This window comes from Calonectris borealis, chromosome 16, assembly GCF_964195595.1.
Source record: "Calonectris borealis chromosome 16, bCalBor7.hap1.2, whole genome shotgun sequence".
NCBI classification, from domain to species: domain Eukaryota; kingdom Metazoa; phylum Chordata; class Aves; order Procellariiformes; family Procellariidae; genus Calonectris; species Calonectris borealis.
This window is the reverse complement of record NC_134327.1, coordinates 18,830,848-18,845,273: the sequence shown is the minus strand read 5'-3', so window position 1 is coordinate 18,845,273 and position 14,426 is coordinate 18,830,848. Positions and strand designations below refer to the sequence as shown.

Below are 14,426 nucleotides of genomic sequence, written 5' to 3'. Positions count from 1 at the left end.
AATCAACATGGACATTTCAAATCAATGGAATATTTATGAAGGACAGTTCTGTAAAGACAAAATGGTAAGGACCGCTACAAGCACACTAGCAGGGGAAGTGGGGAGAAATTGTTGGTCTGATGAAAGAAATCTTTGATTAGATAATTTCTGACTAATAAAAATGAAATCTCTTTTCTAATATAAAAAAGACCGTAAAAGATAATTTGGGAAGTACCATAAAGATGTACAATGTCTATCCAGAAAAGCAGAAGATGGTAAGAACTGGGTGGGAAGAGCGTACTTCACTGTTCACCTTAACGGTAGGGTCCCTGTTATTCTATCAAATTAATTATTGCTGCTAAAAGTGGACTCAAGATATAAAATCTGCATTTTTTTTTTTAAATGAGAATAAGTATCAAACCTCTAGATTATCAATTCACCCAATAATGTCACCTGAAAAACTGTAGTCCAGATACAAGCTTGCATAGATAAAGAAAAACTCTAGCATAGATAAAGAAATCACCTCTTTCTCTTCATCACTGTATGCAAGCTAGGGCTAAAGCAGAAAGCTAATGTACAGTGACTGCCTGAAGCCACAGACACCACGGGTAGTTTCACTACTCATTTTTGTACAACATAATGTATACTACCTACTCCCACATCCTTAATGAAGGACCAATGATTTATTACTTGGTCAGGAAGAACTCCATATAAAGCAAGGTAAAGCAAACAAACAAAAAGACCATACTGTGCTCTCAGTCTGGTTTTTCTTCTGGTCTGGAGATTGAAGGCCTGTTTCAAGAATTGCTTCACATACAAAAAGTCTTGGTTCACTCTGGTCCCAGAAATGGCAAGCAGGGATGTGACTGTGCAACTCTGGATACTCCACAACAGACCTACCAAAAGACAAGAAAACATTTAGAAAGGGAGACAAAATAATTCCAGCCCATTCAGTGCACGAATGTAAATAAAGGACTAACCAAGGGATAATTTTCAGATGATGATCAGTTATCTATACCAACACCTCTGCATTGTAACATTAACCATATACATCTTCCTACCTCCTAACACTTATACATGGCAATACCACTTTTCATTTGTTCTGTATACATTAACCATGACTATAGGACATAAAGCATTTCAGTAGGAAAAAAGCTGGTACTGCCACAAATACAAATAGGCACCCAAAATCTGCCTCCACTGAGATTACATGTCCTACAGAAATACTTGAACGTGCTTCAAACGATCTACCTTACCAACTGCTACGGGTGTAGGGACTGTAACATGCGGACTACCTCAGCTCTGCCTTCCTGTGGGTTTTACAACCTGACCCAAGACGCTTATTGCCAGCACTGCTAGAAATGCCCAGCCAGGTTAAAGATAGCTTGAGTACATTGAAGTACATTTAGATAAGCAGTGCAGAGCGAGTTTCTAGTACATATGCCTCGCGTTCAAATCCAGCTAAGCAGCGGTCATAAGAGATCAAAACTAGACAATTGTGATTAAACTGATGGGGAAAAAAAAATAAGAAATTAGTTTATACTCTCAGGCAACAGATCTCTCTCTACTGAGAGTTCAGCAAAGAGACCTGGGCATGCAGCGTGATCGATGCTTTGAACTGCTGAACTTCTCAGTGCTGAGGGAAACTCCAGGGTTGCAGCTGAACCAGACCTGCAGCTGGGGGACTTCAGGCTCTAGATACGCCACAGTTCATTCCCTTTCCTCAGTACTGTGCTTGAACTTTATACTGTGTATGAATTATTCCACGGCACTGTGCAATAGCACATTAAGCGCAAGGACAACCCCTGCAGCCTTAGGAAAGCCACTCTCTGGCATCTGTTTAAGTAAGAAACATTTTACTGCCTCCTTTGGGCATTTAAATACCACTTCTGTGCTGGCCATGTTAAGACTCTAGATATACAGAATCAGACTATTTTAGCCATGACTTAGGATTCTTCTGAAAAAATACAGAATATAAATAGGTGTCAAATCTTAAAAAAGAGAGAAACCAAAGACATCATTAAAACATTTTTTTCATCTGCTGTCACCACTGAAGGGTGGACTTTGTGGGGAGGATTGGAGTAGGGCTGGAAGGCAAATTAAGGGAGAGATTCAAAGGGATGCAGAAATACACAATGTCCTATCCATGCCACTGAATACTTGCAAACTGAAAAACAGTATTTGTGTAAAAAAATTGGGAGTGTTTAGATTCTGCGTCAGGAGGAGAGACAGAGAAGGGGAAGAAGTGTGGATTATTATTATTCTCTGGTGACTTTACTCATTCTAATTTCAAGATACTCTAAAATGAAGCACAGATAAATGGACTATTCATGCCGACACCATCTAGCATTTAAACATCAGTGAAATAGCATTACTAGTTTGTGGTGGCCTCTGTTGGGCTACACAAGATATTACACTTGAAAACAACTTTCTCACTACTCATTATTACACTGTTTGCATAACTGACCAAGACATAAGGCCCCAAATTTGCACTGTCCTTAGCTTCTGATGAGCTGGGTAGTTTCTTCTGTTTTTCAGTGATAAAAAAAGTAAATTCTTTTTTGCTTGTAATATCTATAGCAGATAGCTAAAAAAGCAAACCACCTTTTATGCTAATGCTCTTTTTTCTTAAGAAAAATACAGTCAGAAAAATTATTGTAAAAGCAGATGGGAATTTGTATCCTAACATTCCACCGTACTTCCATGAGAATTCCTAGTTCACTGCATTTTGCTGCCTTGCTACTAGGATTTCTAAGGTATTCACCACAGAACAGCTTGTATGAAAACAAAGCTGTCAGTTCTAAATAGACATCTCATGAGTTTTTATCCATATAAAAACATTCTGTATTGGACTTAAAAATTAACTTTTTCCTAGGAGGAGCTTCAGAATGTCCTCTTTTCAGTTCCTACCTTGTAAACTCCTCATGGAAGAGTAGTTTTTCAAGATTTTCCAAGATTTTTCTTTATTTTAAGATCAGGATCCTGATTCCAGTCGTATAATTCCTCTACGCATACCCCCACAACACCCAGTCATCCTCCTCTCAGAGACTCTTGAGCCAGATATGGCTCCCACATACCTAATAACTCTCACTGCATTTCTCTTCTATGAATTTGTCCAATACCTCCATGAACCCTTCTTTCATCATCTATAACTTCCTTCGGCAAGGAGTTCCTTAGCTTAGCTGCATGTTATCTGAAGAACCGCCTCCTCCTGCTTATTTTGAGCTTGCTTTCTGACACCTTCGTTTGACAGTCCCTAGTTCACGTATTGGAAGAGACAGGGATGCAGGCTGATCGACATACAATGCACCGGTTTAAATTAATTCTTTAGAAATAAAATAATTAAATTCATACAAGCTCCAACTCAAAGACAGAGGAATGCCAGTATCGAGGTGTGGCTTGTCTTCATAGGGCAGGTTCCTATCTTAAATCCACAAGTAATACTTCTCAAAATAAAAGCTTCTTACTTGTCAATGCCTCGTCCAGAAGAAAGCTTCTCTCTATGATTTCCCTGTTCAGCCTTGAAATCAAAGAGGGTAACTTTGTCCATTTCAACATCATAGAAACAGATCTTGGAATCAACGTGCCCATCCGCCTGCAAGCAGGGAAAACAAAAGTTGCTGAAGCATGCAGTCAAAAAGAAAAAAAGGTAAAGTTCAGATGGTATGTTTATCTCATCCGATTCATGCTTTCAGATTTGTTTACTGATAATCTCTCAAGAACATTCTCTGGAAGAAGTATCAGAAAATTTCTGGCTGTTTTTCTATTCTAGCAAATTAGCCTTTGATTTCTTTGAAACGCTACAAAGTAGCTTTTGCAACTGAAATATTGCTTCCTTTTCTGGATTGTTCTCCTCACCACATGTACAAAACCTTAACATACCTTAATTTTAGTGTTTAGTTACATGCTTGGACATGACATTTCAAGACCCAATACACTGCACGGAACATGTAGGTTTATTTCTGAGAAGTGAATCTTGTGTCTTCAGTAATCTTCTTGAACTGCACCAGTCTATTAACTGATGGTCAGGTCCTAGGGCAGTAAGTGAAGAGCTTTGCCTCACCTTGCTAACAAGGATGCTGACTTTATTGCCATTAGCATTGCACTTGACAGATGCAATGCCTCCAAGGCCAGGAAACAGCTCAGAGAAATTCTTGCTATTGCAGTGCACTTTTGCCTCTCTGTGGAAAGAAATAAACTTAAATCATATGGTGGCAAGCAACTGGCAATAGACATCAGCCAAAACATTTTTCAAATTATGGGTAAGACTTTTAAAAACAAACTATTTCTACCTTATGACACCACTGCCCCAGACTCCAGCTTCCTCTCCAGAGAATTGCTGTGACCTGCCTTTCTTTCAGGAAGAAGTTAATGAGGCACTCTTTCCTCAATGAATCAGCAAGAATAAACTTCAATGCTCCTACAGGATTCCCAAAACAGCAAGAACATCCTACCAGAATTTTGAATTTAGAGGTCTGTTTTTCCTACATAAGTAAGTTCAACATGAATGTTGAATATATCCCATCATATGAAAGTTCTGTGTATAGAAAACACACTGTAGAGCAGAAGTAAAGAAATGTCATTGGGGGTGGTATTTATATCATCTTACTGGTCACTTTCCTTCTGTACATAAGTTCCAAAAGACTCTCTCATTCACGTACTTAACACCCACCCTTCCCCCTCCCACCCTGCTTTTTTTATTATCTCAAAAGAATCTTACTGCTGATATAGATACAAAACCAGCGATCATTCAGCAACAAAGAGGACAAATCTCATGAATCAAAAGAATGCGACAGAAAGAAGTGACAGTAATTTAGACCCACAATATGATTCCACGAAAAAAAATCTTTGATTCTGTAAAAATAACATTCTTGGGTTACATGTTTAGACCTCTCATTTATTCTAAGCCAACTATGCTTGCTTTGAAATTAAAGAGCGCTATACTGTCACCATTTGAGAAGGGGTATTTTCATGACTAGCCACAAAAATTTAACATAGCATAACAAAAGGAGGGAAGCTACTTTTTCTCCATTATCAAGCATCATAATCCAATATTTGTGCTAGTTACAACCTGCCCAAATCCAATAACCTTCAAATTGTGTCCCGTGCAGAATTTGTGCCATCTCAACTCAGGTAACAAGTTTCCAAGTGGGTAACTAACTAGATTTTGGCATTCCTCTGGTGACAGTATGTAAGGAAGAACAGAATCCATTTCACTCTTGAGGTTTTTCAGGTTTTCAAAATTACATTTGCCATTAGCAGATAAATTTTTGAACTGAAAGTCATGTCAGGCACATATCTTTTTCATGCCATAGCTGTGTGTCAGCATGGGAACACACAGTGAAGTTTGAACAAAGTCAAGCAAACTTCTCTCTTAATCTAAAAAGGAGGAAGAACAGAGCGTCCACAATTCTAGGTTCATTTCCTCCATGGATTCACTGAATCAAATTTGTTGATTTATGAGGCGACACGAGACCTAACATTTTTTTTTCTTTATGTCAACTCTTCTGAGATTAAGTTTTGGTCAAGTTATCAGCAGACACATGTGACGTCCTTTTCTTGATCCTCCATAAATTCTCCACCCACTTTCAAATACACAAATATCCCTAACAACATCCTCTTTTAAAAATTATTCTTTTTATTGTTACTCATCCCATGATTTGTCTAATAATTCTGTGGCTCTTCCCTTGCTTTAGGGATAGGCCATCAGTTCACATAGGCTGCATGTATTGTCTCAAGATTCAAAGTGGCTATCACTATTCATCAGATCAAAACTAACTAACGATTCCCCCCTCCCCACAAAATATACATTCCATTATAAACAGATGTTTTTAAAAGGCTTATTAATACCTGCGAGAGAGATCAAAGATTTTAAAGTGAGCCAAATCAGTTCCCACAGCCAGGAAATTTCCACAGACATCCAAGAGGCACGGATTCCCCTCTGCTTCAGAGAACACCAGTAGCTGTTTAACTGTGCCCTGAGAAGAAACGTGTAACACCAGGTTTGTGTGTTTAGAGTCTAACTAGAAGGGACTTATTTTGTCACCAGGTTAAGTAACTAACTGCTGAACTTCTACGTTAGACAAATCCCTACCAGCAAAATGAGAGAAACTACACACACAAACATGGTCTCTAGAAATGCAATCTGTGTTTCTGGTTGAAAACTGGATGTATAGCCTCCAAAAAAGTCAAGATTTAGACGTATCCTTCTGCAACAATTTCCTCTTCAATAATACAACTTTTTCCAACTAAGAGGGATACAGAAATACAGGTCCCTGAGAGTTCTTTAATATACAGCTGCAAAAATAAATACATGAATTAAATCAGACCTTATTGTGATAAATCCCACCCATTCTTGAATACAATATTTATTTCTTAAATAAAATTATGTATCATAGAACTCTGATAATTAGATTTCTCCTTTTGGTTCTCACGGACTAGCAGAGGCTGCAAAGGTTAAGCAAGAGATTTTGCAGGAACACACAGAATGTGCAGGGGGTATTTTTCATTATCTTATAACAATATTCAGTATGTTCATTTTCCTGTCAGTAATGTACATATACATATTCAACCTGCATGCAATTTTGATCCTCTTAAGTCTGGCCCTTTTGTTTTCTTTTACAAATACTTATTAGTTACAGTGCAGTAGCGTTTAAAGTCACAGACTTTTTAAAGAACACAAAATGTCAAAGACTTTTCTGCTGAAATACTCAAAATATTTTTTCTATGGCAAAGGTAGAGTTAATAGATTTACAGAACATCCACTTAACTTTTAAGCTGTAACACCAGTCTTTGAAAACAATAAGGCATATTCATTGCTTCATGGTTTCATCAGCCCTTACCTGCCAAGTGCGGACCTGGACCCGATACGGCTCAACTGTGTACAGATTTTCTCCATGCATGGACAGAACTGGAGAGTCACAAAGAAAATAGCCTGGAATGATCACAATAAAGCCATCATTACAATAAACAGATTTTTAAAAACTAAAAAAAAAAAAAAAGGAATTTTAACTTAAAGCATTCAATTTCCACCATCTTGCACCAAATCCATTTTTCAATCCATCAGTCTCTACTGATTCCCAAACTCCTTGGTGTTGCAGCTTTCTTCCATTCTGCCACTACAACCAAAAGCTGGGGCTCCTACTGAAAACAGGTGATTTTGTACACTCTGCCCATGAAAACAAGTGGGAGAGGAAGGGGGTAGAGTTGATACGGGGAGTGAAAGAAAGAAAAAGACTAGTGCAATGTGAGGTTCCATTAACAGAATTCACTCCTTCCTTCATTGAACTACAATTGAAGAGTGACAGAAGAACCTCTGTCAGAAAAGAAGAGTGGCTCTTAAGTAATTTCATGAGTGTTGTAGACTGTTGGGACCTTGGTGGTAATAATGCACTGATTCAGCATGGGAAAGTTATAAAATAAATGAGTCAATATAGACAAGATAAGCCACTTCTCAGGAAAACACTTGATGGTTCTTAAAAAGACAAAGCTTAAACTTTCAAGATTTTGGATGGGATTGGTGGATTTCTGCATAACCTGTTTCTCAAGGCAGAAATATTTAGGGAGAATTAATCATAGAAAAAACTAATTTACTTGACTTCGCTGTAGATATAGCAATTTATGGAACAGATTTTCCTGACAGCTGGGACTAAAACCCACTCCTTCCCAGTTCCTATGTAAGTGCTATGTAACCTTGATTACACTTTCTCCCAAGCAAAATAGAAAAGCCTTCAACAGCCTTATCATGACCTATCTGTAGAAGGCAACAGGAGCTATGGCTACAAAAGTAGGAAAAAAATTCTGTTCTTGATCAACTGTTGGAATGATTTGCTTAAAAGATAAAACATGCAGCCTTACCCTCATATCATGTTTTGTGCAAGGCCCTATATGATATGCTAGCTCTGAGGATACCTTTCAAGTCTAGGTGTGACAGTCAGGTATACATCTAATCTGTGGGAAACAGCAACAAGACGCTTGGTTTTGTCAAGGCCAGTCACACGCTTGGATGCCTTAGGAACTCTATGAATGAAGCATATTTAGTATTTCGGTACTTCCAGGATTGGGTTGTAGCTGAACAGAGGTTAAGAGGATATATATTTTAATTTTATGCCTACAGATGCACATCACCTTCAGTTTTACCTCTGTTGCCGCACTGCTACTCATAATACAGGAGTACCAACACATTCTGAGGTTAACCCACACATTATATCCCAGCATATTTAGTGAATAAAGCACAGGTGTAGGAGTTGGCATCTGAGTTCTGGTTTTGTTGATGATTTTTATACCCTAATCTCTCTATTCTGCAAAATGGGAATATGAAGTCTAATTAGTATTAATAATATTTTTCACTTTGCATTTATGATTACAGCCCATCAGCTATTATGAACGAAGAGAACATGTAACTTTGGAGGAAGAGAACCATTGCAACTCTGATCAGCGTTCTAAGTCCTACCTGCACTTCTAAAGTTATCTCCTGAGCACTCAAAGACAGTAACTTGCTTCCCGTTCCAGAATACTACAGCATCCTAAACCAATCAAAAAAGCAAAAGAATATATACATTCAGTTTCTTTTGGAATCATACAGGAATTTATGCAATAACACAGCAAGACCTTCCACACAATAGCCACCATTCACTAGTTCCTCTGTATATTGAGTTGGGAGGCTTTTGGTAACCCAAAAGTTCTCTGGTCAGCACCCAGAGAATTACTGAGTCACTGTGCTATCTGAAAATCAGCTCCACCACAGCATCGTTGCTACCATCATAACAATACTTCCATTACACAACAAATTGAGTATCAAAGAAGGGTTATATTAAAGACTGAGAAAGTTTGGTCTCCATACACCCAACTAGGCAAACAGTCAAGCAAATAAAGGAAAACTCCAATTAACCTTAGTAGCGAAGACTCCATTAACATTCATATCAACACGAAGACTGTGTGTGGTTCCTGTGCTGAAGAAGGTCACATTAAACAGGTTGGGAGACACCTGTACAATGGCCACTTGCTGATGAAAATGAGACGACATGGCCTGCTCACTGAGGATCACCACAGAGCTGATGTTGTTCACTGCCAGCAGGTTTTTTCGGGAGCCCCACTGCACACAATGGGAAGAGGGAAGGGAAAAAAAAAAAAGCACAAAACACAATTTCATCTAAGATCTTGAACAGTCACAGCAACGTCCCCAAGACAGATGATAAGGGGTAGAATAAACATTTTTGTACATATACAAAGTCCTACTATCTAAACACAACTATAGTCAATGACTAGGAATTATTAAATATAGATTAAAACTATTATGCTTGTTACCCAGCTACTCAGACTCCCTTAGTCTAAGGGAAGAGCTATTTTTTAAATTAAAACCACTTTTCTTTCCCAAGATATTATTGCACCACGTTACATTTACTACTGCAAGACAGCATCACATATTTAAAGGGCTTAATAATGCTGCGATCTGTAAAACCAAGCTGCATAGTTTCTTTTTTGATTACCATATTCTTTTCTGCAGTTTTGATAGCCCTTTCAGTCGAAGTAGTTCAAATTTCTTAGCAGAGAGTGCCAAATCAGATGGATAAACAAAGGTGTCCAAAAGTACACTTCTGCCCCTATAGAATCATAGAATAGTTTGGGTTGGAAGGAACCTTTAAAGGTCATCTAGTCCAACCCCCGTGCAATGAGCAGGGACATCTTCGACTAGATCAGGTTGCTCACAGCCCTGTCCAACCTGACCTTGAATGTTTCCAGGGATGGGGCATTGACCACCTCTCTGGGCAACCTGTGCCAGTTTTTCACCACCCTCATCGTAAAATGTTTCTTCCTTATATCTAGTCTAAATCTACCCTCTGTTAGTTTAAAACCATTCCCCCTTTATCCTATCACAACAGGCCCTACTACAAAGTCTGGCCCCATCTTTCTTACAAGCCCCCTTTAAGTACTGAAAGGTTGCAATAAGGTCTCCACGGAGCCTTCTCTTCTCCAGGCTGAACAACTCCAACTCTCTCAGCCTTTCTCCATAGCAGAGATGTTCCATCCCTCTGATCATTTTAGTGGCCCTCCTCCGGACCCGCTCCAACAGGGTATTGATACCGGCGGTTGCCCTGACCAAGGTGCAGGACCTTGCACTTGGCCTTGTTGAACCTCATGAGGTTCACACGGGTCCACTTCTCAAGCTTGTCCAGGTCCCTCTGAATGACATCCCGTCCCTCAGGCATGTCAACCGCACCACTCAGCTTGGTGTCATCTGCAAACTTGCTGAGGGTACATTCGATCTCACTGTCCATGTCATTGATAAAGGTATTAAACAGGACTGGTCTCAGTACAGACCCCTGAGGGACAGCACTTCTCACTGATCTCCATCTGGACATTGAGCTGTTGACCACTACGTTCTAGATGTGACCATCCAACCAATTCCTCATCCACCAAACAGTCCATCCATCAAACCCGTATTTCTCCAATTTAGAAGGATGTTGTGGGGGACCATGTCAAAGGCCTTGCAGAAGTCTAGAGAGGTGACATCCATAGCTCTTCCCTTGTCCACTGATGTAGTCACTCCATTACAGAAGGCCACTAGGTTAGTCAGGCAAGACTTGCCTTTCGTGAAGCCATGCTGGCTGTCTTGAATCACCACCCTGTCCTCCATGTGCCTTAGCATAGCTTCTAGGAGGAATCTGTTCCATGATCTTCCCAGGCACAGAGATGAGGCTGACAGGTTGGTAGTTCCCAGGGTCCTCCTTTCTACACTTTTTAAAAATGGGTGCAATGTTTCCCTTTTTCCAGTCACCAGGGACTTCACCTGACTGCCATGACTTTTCAAATATGGAGAGTGGCTTGGCAGCTACATCAGCCAGTTCCCTCAGGACTCTGGGATGCATCAGGTTGCACAGACTTATAGATGTTCAGGTTCCGCAGATGGTCACGAACCTGATCTTCTCTTACAGTGTGAGGGACTTTGCTCCCCCAATCCCTGTCTTGAGGTCCATCCACTCAAAAGGTGTGGGAAGACAGGTTGCCAGTGAAGACCAAGGCAAAAAAGTTGTTGAGTACCTCAGCCTTCTCCTCATCCATTGTTACCAGTTTGCCAGTCGTGTTCATCGGGGGGGTACACTTTCTTTGACCTTCATTTTCTGGCTGACGTACCTATAGAAGCCCTTTTTATTATTCTTTGCATCCCTTGCCAAGTTCATTTCCAGCTGCGCCTTGGCCTTCCTGACCCCATCCCTACACAACCGGGCAGTGTCCCTATACTCTTCCCAGGATACCTGTCCCTGCTTCCACTGCCTGTGCATTTCCTTCTTGCCCTTTAGTTTGACCAGCAGGTCTCAACTCATCCATGCTGGTCTCTTGCCTTCCTTTCCTGATTTCTTACACCTGGGGATCGAGAGCTCTTGTGCTCTATAGAAAGCGTCCTTAAAGATCTGCCAGCTCTGTTCTGCTCCCTTGTCTCTGAGGGCAGTTTCCCCGGGTGTCCTGTTGACTAACTCCTTGAACAGCCAGAAATTTGCTTTCCTAAAATTCAGGGTCCTGACTTCACTCTTCCCCTGTCCCATATCCCTCAGGACTGTGAACTCCACCAGTGTATGATCACTGCAGCCCAGGCTGCCTCCAATCTTGACGTCACCAATTAGCTTACTTGCGTTGGTGACCATCAGGTCCAGTATCGCATCCCCTCTGGCAGGGCTGTCTATTACCTGGCTTAAGAAGTTATCCTCAATGCTCTCCAGGAGTCTCCTGGATTGCCTACAGCTCGCTGTGCTACTTTTCCAGCAGACGTCGGGGTGGTTGAAGTGCCCCAGCAGGATGAGAGCCTGTGAGCATGATGCCTCCTGTAGCTGGAGTAAGAAGGCTTCGTCAATAGGCTCCCCTTGATCGGGCAGCCTGTGGTAAACACCAGCCACAAGGTTCCCTTTGTTGTCTCGGTCCTATTCTTACCCATAAGCTTTGAACCTGCTCATGGCTATTCTTCAGAGACAGCTCTTCACAATCTATCCATTTCTTGATGTAGAGGGCAACCCCTCCGCCCCTCCTTCCTCGCCTGTCCCTTCTGAACAGCCTGTAGCCATCGACAGCCGCACTCCAGTCATGGGATTCATACCACCAAGTTTCAGTAATGGCAATCAGGACATAGCTTTCTAGCAGCTCGGTGGTTTCCAATTCCCTTCTCCTGGAAGAATCTCCATGTTCCAGCTAACTCTTTTTCAGTGAGTTCTATGAAGGTTATCTTTCCCCCCTTTTAAGACTGAAAAATAGCACCTACACAGAGCAATTCTAAAACTGAAAATACCTTACGAAATTCAATGGGAGAAAGATAAGTTCTGTTTCCAAGACGGCTTGCAAAGTCATAGTTTCTAACTTGCAGCTGATGAATTCTATTATTAAAGAGAAAGTAATGGTCCCATTTTCATTCTTTCTTTCTATATTCACAATTAAACAGGCGTGTCCGACATTATTTATGTTTATTGCTACCAAAGGATGATTCTTGTCAGAAAGCATTGTGGCAACCAGCTGACTACATGTGAACTCTCTGCACATACCACGTTAGCCAGAAGCGATCCAAACTCCAGTCTGGAAGCTACAACTATGGGAGGGGGTGCAGGGGTGCTACTCCTGAGCTACTACACACCAACGATAATGTTCCTTGATAAGCACAATCCATAGTTCACTGCACATCTTCAGCTCAGGGCTGGGCCAGGGAACAGACAAAGGGGTTTGGGGTTGTTTTTTGTGGGTTTGGTTTTTTTTAAATCCACCAGAGACCATTCATACAGACATATTTTCATGGGCTAGATAAATTATAAAGTTTCTCGGAGCTGCAGAAAATCCCTTTGAAGTCCAAGAACTTCTCTGTCCTTGCACAACTGATAAGCTTTATAAACTCTAGGGATATGCCAAGTCTCTAAGGTCTCTGCTTCCCTCAAAGTCGTTTGAAATTTCATATTAATTTCCTGACATACTGATATTTCTGTGGCTATACCTTTCCAACAACACTGTTTTAAATAGTTGTGTTTGGAAACAATTTCATTTTATTCAAGAGCGTGATCTAAGAAATAAAGCTATTTTGCAGAATTTGTTTGGTGTTTTCTTTTTAATGGCGCTTAGTTACAATTAACTATATACTACGCTGCACAACGAATGAACTAGAGCACATCTCCCAAAAACCTCTCTTTTGAAGCCGCCATATCAGGTTGAAAAAAGATGAGGTTGGCAAGGAGTCAAATGAAGTTATTGCTGCCCTTTGACCTCACCATGGTATAAGGCTTTCTATTCTGAGTTTTTCATGGTAATATAGGAAAAGGCCTTTACAGGAATTACCAAAAGATTCCACATGTAACAATTTTTAAAATCTTTTACAAAATATTTTTTGGAATGCAGGGATTACAATGAAAAATAATCTAGAGTTTCCATAATTAAAGACAGCTTTATAACATGAGATAAAAATGCAGTGATTGTTGACAATTGTTTGGCAATGCTTTTGTTTATGCTAACAAACATTGGTGCTATTTCTGGACAGCACTCCATATCCTGTTATCTGGAAAATGCTTGAACGGTAAAGCTGACAAACGCCTATATCTCTTCCCTTCCTCCAACTTATTAGCAGATGTATGATATACTAATGGCATACACTATTTCCTATATCCTGGACCTTTTGTTACTGAAGCATCTTAACAAAAGATTTGGGTTCTCCACTTCAATAGTACTTACGTTTTAATTTTGTAAGCAGGACTCTGATACAGACCCTCGCTATATGCCAACCCAGGGCAAGCAAATGCCATTGCTTTTTAAATACTTTCCATTCTTATGTGAAAACAGAATAGAAGAAAACATAAAATTACTTTCTTTTTGAAAGGCACCAAATGTATTTGTTTGATTTTCATTCCTTCTGAAAAATAATGGGTATTGTTCTCTCATTAAGCACAGGAACAGAATAATCTAAGTTATAACAGAAACACTAAAAAAAATGGAAAAAACTTAGTAATAGGGTATAACAAACAAACAAACCAAAAAATGCTGGAGAACCTAAAAGTGCAAGCTTTGCCTTTTAGCAGAATGGAGGTGGTCAAAAAAGCTAACTGCTTGTTAATGGAAAACTCTTTTAATTTGAATTTACAATTGTATTGCTCAGCATTTCTCTTTTGCGTATATCAAAATGCTAATAAGTATAGAATTACTGTTTAAGCTTACTGTGACAAATGAAAATATTTCAAATAAATAAAAATGCTGCACTCTGACACTTAACAGACAATGGGTTAAAAATAAATATTATAATGCTATGTATTGTTATAACCTTCAGCATTAAAAATATTGTAAATAGCAGTAGAAACGTTTTAAAGCATTGGTTTTGCAAATTTGTAAGAGAAAACTTATCATCCACATCTAGTCTGACACTGTCACATAAAAATATTATCTAGCAAACAAGGAACATTTTCTGACAAAAAAAGCAGCTGAGAACAATT

The 14,426-nt window shown here is 39.7% G+C and overlaps 1 protein-coding gene across 2 annotated transcripts in view; it reads right to left on the bottom strand.

The window, feature by feature from the left end:
- Positions 1 to 14,426, bottom strand: part of IFT140 (intraflagellar transport 140) — an 88,965-nt gene that overhangs the window by 54,034 nt on the left and 20,505 nt on the right. For both annotated transcript variants that reach the window (XM_075165726.1, XM_075165725.1), the window contains 7 exons: positions 8,870 to 9,073; positions 8,432 to 8,504; positions 6,822 to 6,913; positions 5,830 to 5,957; positions 4,043 to 4,160; positions 3,447 to 3,574; positions 728 to 875 (listed from right to left, as the gene is read on the bottom strand). In XM_075165726.1, the coding sequence (XP_075021827.1) occupies positions 728 to 875; positions 3,447 to 3,574; positions 4,043 to 4,160; positions 5,830 to 5,957; positions 6,822 to 6,913; positions 8,432 to 8,504; positions 8,870 to 9,073 (891 nt within the window). The remainder of the gene's footprint in view (positions 1 to 727; positions 876 to 3,446; positions 3,575 to 4,042; positions 4,161 to 5,829; positions 5,958 to 6,821; positions 6,914 to 8,431; positions 8,505 to 8,869; positions 9,074 to 14,426) is intronic.